Consider the following 8,060-nt stretch of genomic DNA (forward strand, 5'->3'; position numbering starts at 1 on the left):
GAAAAATATCCATCCTAAAATAACTTGGGAGGTCAGCAGAAATCTATGATGTTGGAGTCCATGCTGTGGTAGCAAGGATGGTCCCTAGAGATGGTTGTAACCGTGGCAGTAGCAGCAACTTCCAGAAGTCTTGGCCCAGAGATTGTAAGTGGGGCAGAAAGCTAGTCAGAAAGAGATCATGGTGGACCTTTCGCTGTACCTGATTGCAGCTAGTGCTTATTGAAGATCCTATTGTCTATGTGGTTGCGAGTCTCCGTTCCTGGGTGAAGAGGAGCACTTGAAGTTAGTCACAAGGAAGCAAGGAATAATACTGTCTGTGGCTGAAGAGGAAAAGGAACCTTTCCTAGTTAAGACCAGCGTGGAAAGCAGGAGAGCAGTGACCATACACTTACCTGTGTCACACTACCTTAGAAATACTGGAAACATCCAGATCCCCAGGACTAGTTCTTACAACAGCAACATGAAAAAGTCTGCAACTTGGGACAATGCCTCCTAACCTGAGGTGAGCAGAGCCAATCTTTAACATAAAGTTCAAGAGCAAGAAATAGGTTAGGAAAAAATGAATTAACAACTAAAAAAAGAACTTGACTACAAAAAGCTACTATGGTACCAAGGAAGACCAAAACACAAAGTCTTGTGTCAGTATGAAAGTAGGTAAAACAAAAGCCTCAAAGAAAAATTATAATTGTACCCAAGCTCAACAAGTATTTCTGGCAGAGTTAAAGAAAGAGATAAGAGTGATTGATATAAGAAAAAATGAGGTAGAGGGATAAATGAGAGTCGTGAAAAGAAATTATGAGAGGAGAATTAACAACTTGATAAAAGAGGTGACATAATATTGAAATGCCACAAACATTAACTAAAGAAAATTATTCTTTAAAAATTAATTTAAGAAAGTGGAAGCAAATGACTCTATGAGACATAAAAACAAGGAAACAGTCAAAATAATGAACAACTAGAAGAAAGGGTAAATTATTTCATTGCCAAAAATAACTGACTTGGAAAATAGATTGAGGAGAAATAACTTAAGAATTACTGGACTCCCTGAAAGTCACAATCAAAAAAAGAGACTAGACATCATACTTCAAGAAATTATAAAGAAAAATTTCTTGATTCTGAATCAAGAATACATTGTATACAATAATAGCAAGAAAGCGTGGTGATCAGTTCTTCTTAGTGGTTCAGTGATCCAAAGCAATTCCAATAACCTTTGGACATAAAATGCCATCTGCATCCAGAAAAAGAACTATGGGGATCAACAATGCTATGTTCATTTCTTTTTTTCTGTTTTTTTTTTCCTCCCATGGTTTTTCCTCTTTTATTCTGATTTTTCTCTGCTAATTTCTCCTAAAGAAATGTGCATTAAGGCACAGCTAGATGGTGCAGTGTGGTAGAGTGCCAGCCCTGAAGTCAGGAGGACCTGCATTCAAATTTGACTTCAGAGACTAATACTTCCTAGCTGTGTGACCTTGGACAAGTCATTTAAACCCAATTGCTTCAGAAAAGAAAAAAGAAAAGAAAAGAAAAAAAAAAGAAAAGGAAAAAAAGAAAAATATATTAAAAATAAAAATATTTAAAAATATATATTAAAAATAAAATGAATTTTTTGAAAAAGAAAAAAATCATTAAATGTAAGAAAAAAAATGTAAGTAAAAGAAGAAAACTGCCTGAAAGAGATCTTCAAAAGAAAATTCCCAGGAATATTATAGCCAAATTCTAGAGCTCCAGTATCAAGAAGATATTGTTAACAATTAGAAAGAAATAATTCAAATATCAGGGACCTACAGTCAGGATGTACAAAAATATTCATAGGGTCTCTTTTTGTAGTGACAAAGAATTGAATAGCTAGAGGGAATGCATTTCAATTGGAGATGCCTGAACAAGTTATGATATATGATGGTAATGGAGTCCTATTGTCTTGTAAGGTAGGGGTGATTTCATAAAAAAATGACAAGACATATGAAGGGGAGATGCAAAGTGAAGTAAGAACCAGGAGATCATTGTGCACAGAGTATCAACAATATTGTAATGATCATCAACTATGAAAGACTTTGCTACTCTGATCAATATAATGATCCAAGACAATTCCAAAATACTCAATGAAAAAAAGTGCTTTCCAACTCTAGAGAGAGAACTGATGAGCCCTGAGTGCAAACTGAAATATAATTTTCTCATGTTATTTTTCTTGCTTTTGTTATGGTGGTGGTGGTTATTTTAGTGTTAAATGGTTTTCCCTTCATGTCTCACTATTTGTCAGACCCACTTTTGGGGTTTTCTTGCAAAGAGGAGAAACCTGAGGCAAACAAGATTAAGTCACTTTCCCAGGATCACAGAGCTATCAAATGTCTGAAGCCAAATATTTAGGAATTTAGGAAGATAAATATTCCTGACTCCAGACTCAATCCTTTATCCACTGAGCCATTTGCCTGCCTGCTTTCTCCTTTTTCTTTTCTTTTCATTTCTTTACATTCCTTTCCTTCCTTTCTCCTTCCTCTCCTTCCCTTTCTCCTTCCCTCCTTCCCTTTCTCCCTCCTTCCTTCCTTCCTTCTTCCTTCCTTCCTTCCTTCCTTCCTTCCTTCCTTCCTTCCTTCCTTCCTTCCTTCCTTCCTTCCTTCCCTCCCTCCTTCCTTCCTTCCTTCCCTCCCTCCTTCCTTCCTTCCTTCTTTCCTTCTTTCCTTCCTTCCTTCCTTCCTTCCTTCCTTCCTTCCTTCCTTCCTCCTCCTTCCTTCCTTCCTTCTTTCCTTCTTCCTTCCTTCCTTCCTTCCTTCCTTCCTTCCTTCCTTCCTTCCTTCCTTCCTTCCTTCCTTCCTTCCTTCCTCCTCCCACTCTCCCTCCCTCCATTCCTCTCTCCTTCCTTCTTTCCCTTTCTTCCTTCCTCCTAAATAACTTTTTTTTTTAACAAGAGGAAAGTCACTTTAAATCAGAATGAGGGCATTTGAGTAAATTATTAATAACAACATTATATAGTGGAAAGAATGCTTCTTTTGTTTTAGTCAGAAAGTCAGGATTAAAATCCCAACTTTGCTTTTTTTTTTTTTTTTTTTTTTTTTTGCATTGCTTGTCTGAGGTCAAGAGTGCAAATCTCAGAGGAAGCTCATCACTAGGATTGGTCACAAAGTGATGTTTGTTTTTTTTCCAGCCACAGCAACTCAATATCACTTGGCTATCAGTTCTATTGATGGACTCGAGCTTTTTGTTAGGCTGATTCTCCTCAGTTGTCAGATACCAAGTGTCTTATTAAATCCACATGCAAGAACCTCTTACAAAGTGCATTCTGTACACATAACCTTTGAACACATGTTTTGCTGAGGGATTTTAGTGGAGAAGTTTTATTATTATAATAAAATAATATAATAAAAAAGTTTTATCATTATAATTATAATAAAAATCTACTAGGATAGAAGATGACTCTTTCCATTAATTGTAAGTTACTCAAAGGCAAGGACAGTTTCATTTTTCTTTTTTATCTAACCCCTTTCCCCACAGGCCTAGCACAGTGACTAACAGGTGGCAATAAGGTTTTGTAATTGTTTAGTGGATTCTCTGACCATCCTAGATCAGATTTATCTCTTAGGTTGTTTTCAACATGTACCTCCACAAAAAGTGTGATAATATATAAATTCATGTAAGCAAAGTTACAGCTAGAATATCATGAATTGTAAAGTACCTGCTTGGATAGACTTTGCACTGCTGAATTCCAACAGGGGGAGTCAGCTAACAGAGGAAAAAAAAGAGTGATTCCATAGCAGATGCTAGAATAAAACTAAAATAAACTGAGGCTTATATGTGTGAATATAGACAAGCATCCCATAAAACCATTATTACAGCAAAGAAATTAGGACTATTACTCCTCTTTTCCATTTGTGCCTCTCGGCTTACATGTTATATTTTGGGGATCACTTTTCAGGTTTTTAGTTGGTGCTTGATTTTTTGATTTCACATAATATAAAAAGGCAAAAATTGTAATAATGTGGGGACAGGAGATTGCTAGTGTAATAGGGGGAAAAAAAACTATTTCTAGTTTGTAGTGCTAGTAAAATAAATTATTCCATTTTCCCACATTACTTGAAAATAAAAATTAAAAAAAAAAACTATGAATCACAGTGTACCCCAAAGTCCTCACAAGAATGTCTATCACACACAAGAATGTCAGTACTTTCACATATTTAATTCTTTAAAGAATAATGGTAAAAGGTAATACCAAGGAAAGTTCAATTAAGATATTGAATGTCCAAATGTACTTTAGTAAGACCCCTAACATTTACCAATCTCTTTTCCTCTGCTTCAAATGGGATTTCCAAGTCATAAGTAGGCAAGAGCTACCCTAATTTTGGTCTAGGACAATATATTTAGAGGATATTGCCAATAGTTTGTCAGTAGCAAAGAAGAAACTGGGCTTAGGAACTAGTTAGCCAGTTTGTCATTCTAATGTGAGTTCCTTCCCCTAGTCTTTCCCCTTCTTTATAACAGTATACCCCCAATGTCCTGAGCCTTCTGCCCCTTCCCAACTCCTGTACTAAAGCCACATTTCATGGAGCTTGTCCTGCCAAGGTCTGTGGTGTTTATACCAGGGTGAAAAATTCTGAACTATAGCTCTTGAAGTATCTGGTTTAATGTAGCTGCTGCCACTTCTTGTTCTCTCTCTATAGGTGAAGAGGCCTTGTCGAAATTTGGAAGAGAACTTTTCCTTTCTTTAGAACAGGCCCTCAGAGACTGTGCAGAGCAACGAGATAAAGCAGCGAGAGAGACGGAGTTCTTAAGAATTGAGCTGGAGCAAGCAATCACAGAACTTCACCTTTTAAAAAAGGAACGTAAGGAAAAAGGAACCGAGTCCTCTTTGAGGTTTTCAAAGTGGAAAGGGGAAGGTGGAGTAGTATTGGGCACAGAAGACCCGCCAACTCAATTTGGTTCTCAGAAACAGAGACTGGTAGTTAATTCCATTTTTTCAAATAAAGTAGAAAATTCTCGAGCCTCCTCCTTGCAGCCTCAGGAAGAAACTTCCGAGAAGGCCCCCATGCACCACCGAGGGAAGAACTTCAGAATTAAGAGCATAAAACCCACAAGACTGTCTTTACAAGATTAATCTGGGATCCCAGCCACTTAGAAGTATGACTTTGGATATTTGTTCTAGGTGCTGGTAAACTTCACATGCCAAAATAGATTACAAATCTAAAAAGTAAATTTGATTGGTAAGATTTTCTGTAGATAAATCCTATAGAAATGAAATGGGAATGGTTTAAAATGATGATTATTCATTTTCATTTAATTTTTCATTTTTGAAATTTCAACATGTGATTGTATATGTCACTATGTGAATCTCGTTCTGGAACAGAGATACAATTCTTCACTGTTTCCTTGACTAGCTTCATGAACTGAGGTTTTAAAAATTTCAGCCATTTGTATCTTAATTTAATGACTGATAAAAAAGAATCATCTTCAGCTTTTAATGCTGCTGTAAATAATAAAATATTACTATATCTTCCTTGAAAGTAATAACACAAATGAATAAAAATGTTTACATGGAACAAATGCTCTTGTTAAGTATGTGATTAAAGAAAATTTATCAAAGAAGCTTATTATATGTAGCTAATTTGTTTTTCAATTAGATATTTTCATTTCCAAAATTTCTTTGGATATTAAGGATGTTCAAATTTTAAAGTTGATGTTTTGTTGATAAATAAAGTTGAAATTTCAGGGCATTTTCTGAGTCTTTATTTAAAATAAATTAAATAGTCACTTTTTTCTTTTATATTGAAACCAGAAAACAGAGGGATCTAGCTGAATATTAGTCTTTTCTAAGCATCAAGGTAAAATATAAATATTCATCACATGCCAATTTTGTCTGTTTTGCCAAAGGCAATAATTACATTTGGAATAATTAAGGTCATACACATGGTTACTTTGTTAGCTATTTCATAAAGACATTGTTTAAAAAAGAAAACGAGACTGGTCTTTGGCTTTATCCATTTATCACATTTTTTATTTATTTATTTTTTTTTGTATCACATTATTTTTAAATGTTAAAGGAAGGTGTCTGGCCAAATACATTGATTTTCTTTCATCCTAGAAAATACTGCAATATAGTTACTAGAATTATAGTTTTAAGACCTAGAAAGGGCCTTAAGGATCATCTAATCCAACTATTTCATTTCAGAAATAGGAAATCGAAGTGTAAATAGAAAAAGTGATTTGCCCAATGGTCCAAAGTTAGTGGCAGAGATGAAAGTAAACTCATATTTCCTGACTTCTTGAATTCCTCTTTCTTCCCACCACCTCACCTGCTTTCTTCCCATGGCTCTTGGTATCCAAGAAGAGAACTAATTACCATGGCATGGCCACTTATCTTGCTGTAACTTCTGCCTGTCACACTATCCATCCTTCCTCTTGGGAGTTTGGGGGTCAGTACTGTGGGGGAGACCAGACCACCCTTACATATCCATGATTGCTTCCAACCTCATGGAGCTTGTGCAGAACTTACTTGCGGCACAACGTGTCCAGTTGCCTCTCTATGCTCCAGGGCCATGTTAAGATTACTTCTCCATGCTGACCTCTCCAGCAGTAGCCTGATGTCCAAAGTTTCCTATCCTTGCCCAAGTTTGTTCCAGGTACCTTTTCTAGAGTGCTTAACACAACAATCTAGAAAATCTGAATATCATTCCATTCTCCTAGTGCTTTTTGTTATAGTTCTCCTTCAAAATAATCTCCTTTCTTCCCCCACCTTTTCTATTTCAGGATTTGATATTTACTATTAATTGCTGATATATGTAGGTTGGCTTTGCAAGGCAAGCCCCCTCAGGGGCTAGTACTCTAATGTCCCCAAATTGCCAGCAGATGGCATTGGTGTCTTAGTTGATAAATTACAAACAGCTTTAAATGGCATTTTAAAGATTTACAAAGCACTTTTCTTGCAATAGCACTTTGAGGTAGGTAGAAAAAATAATACCCCCATTTTACTGATAAGAAAATTGAGGCTCAATGAAGTTAAATGATTTACCCAGATTCACGTAATCAATAAATGTAAAAACTGACACTCAAAATCACCATGAGGCAATCTCAAACTCAATTACCCCAACTTCTCTTTGCAGATTAGCATTCTAAAGGTAAGTAGTGATAATTATGTCATTATCAATCATCTTCATTAGTCGTCATCAATATCATCATCAGATTTAATATTTATATAATGCTTACTGAGTCCTAGGTAGTGTGCTAAGATGCTTTACAATTGTTATCTTTTTCGATCTGAAAAACTCTGGGAGGTGGGTCCTGTTATTTATTACTCCTATCTTATAGATGAGGAAATTAAGGTAAACATTCTGCCACTTAGATGCTTCTTAATAATAATAATAATAATATAGTAACAATAATAAGTGCTGGATTGAATTTAATTGAATGGTCTTTAAAATCTTGAAACCATTAAATGATTTAAGCAACTTATTTACGAATTGAACAATAAAAAAGATACACTATAAAAGCCATGTGGAAAATGGGAGAAAAATTCCCTACCTATATATAGCTATTTTCCTTCTATCTTACTTATCAATTGCTACTTATTTAATGTAATCAGATTTCTGGTAAAATAATAGTTAACTCTAAAATTTCTCTTATGACCTAAGAACCTATTCACTCCTAAAAAAATCTATACCATTCCTATCAATTCTGGTTTTTGAAGCCTGGAGCTTTTTGTTGATGTGGTTGCTTTTGATATAAATATTTTTAATCTTTTCAATTGCTACAAGCAAGCTCTCCCCGTCTATCTCTTACCCTCTTTAGCCATGCTAGGCACATTTTTAAACTGCACTACTCCATCAATGGTTCCAACAAGAGGAAAAAGCAAATCACTATTTTGTAGAGCAGACTTCTGCTGTGTTTCCTACATGGGGAATGACTTCTCTGTCCATCATGCTCCTGCTCAGAAACTTTTTCACTCTTTATCCCAGACCTGCCTGAAGGATTGCATGGCATTTTGGATTAAAATGGTTATATTTTGCAAATGCTATAATTTCTAAACCCAGATTTTTCTGAGGCAACTTCTTTTAAAGAAGACAATTTTCTCTCAAGAA

At 35.4% G+C, this 8,060-nt stretch overlaps 1 protein-coding gene across 1 annotated transcript in view; it reads left to right on the forward strand.

Annotated features, from left to right (window-relative positions):
• Positions 1-5,699, forward strand: part of LOC127544708 (uncharacterized) — a 145,794-nt gene extending 140,095 nt beyond the window's left edge. Inside the window, exon 10 of the mRNA XM_051971474.1 lies at positions 4,650-5,699. Coding sequence (XP_051827434.1) covers positions 4,650-5,083 — 434 coding nt within the window. The 3' untranslated portion in view covers positions 5,084-5,699. The remainder of the gene's footprint in view (positions 1-4,649) is intronic.
• The last annotated feature ends 2,361 nt before the right edge of the window (positions 5,700-8,060 follow it).

This window comes from Antechinus flavipes, chromosome 1, assembly GCF_016432865.1.
Source record: "Antechinus flavipes isolate AdamAnt ecotype Samford, QLD, Australia chromosome 1, AdamAnt_v2, whole genome shotgun sequence".
Lineage (NCBI taxonomy): Eukaryota > Metazoa > Chordata > Mammalia > Dasyuromorphia > Dasyuridae > Antechinus > Antechinus flavipes.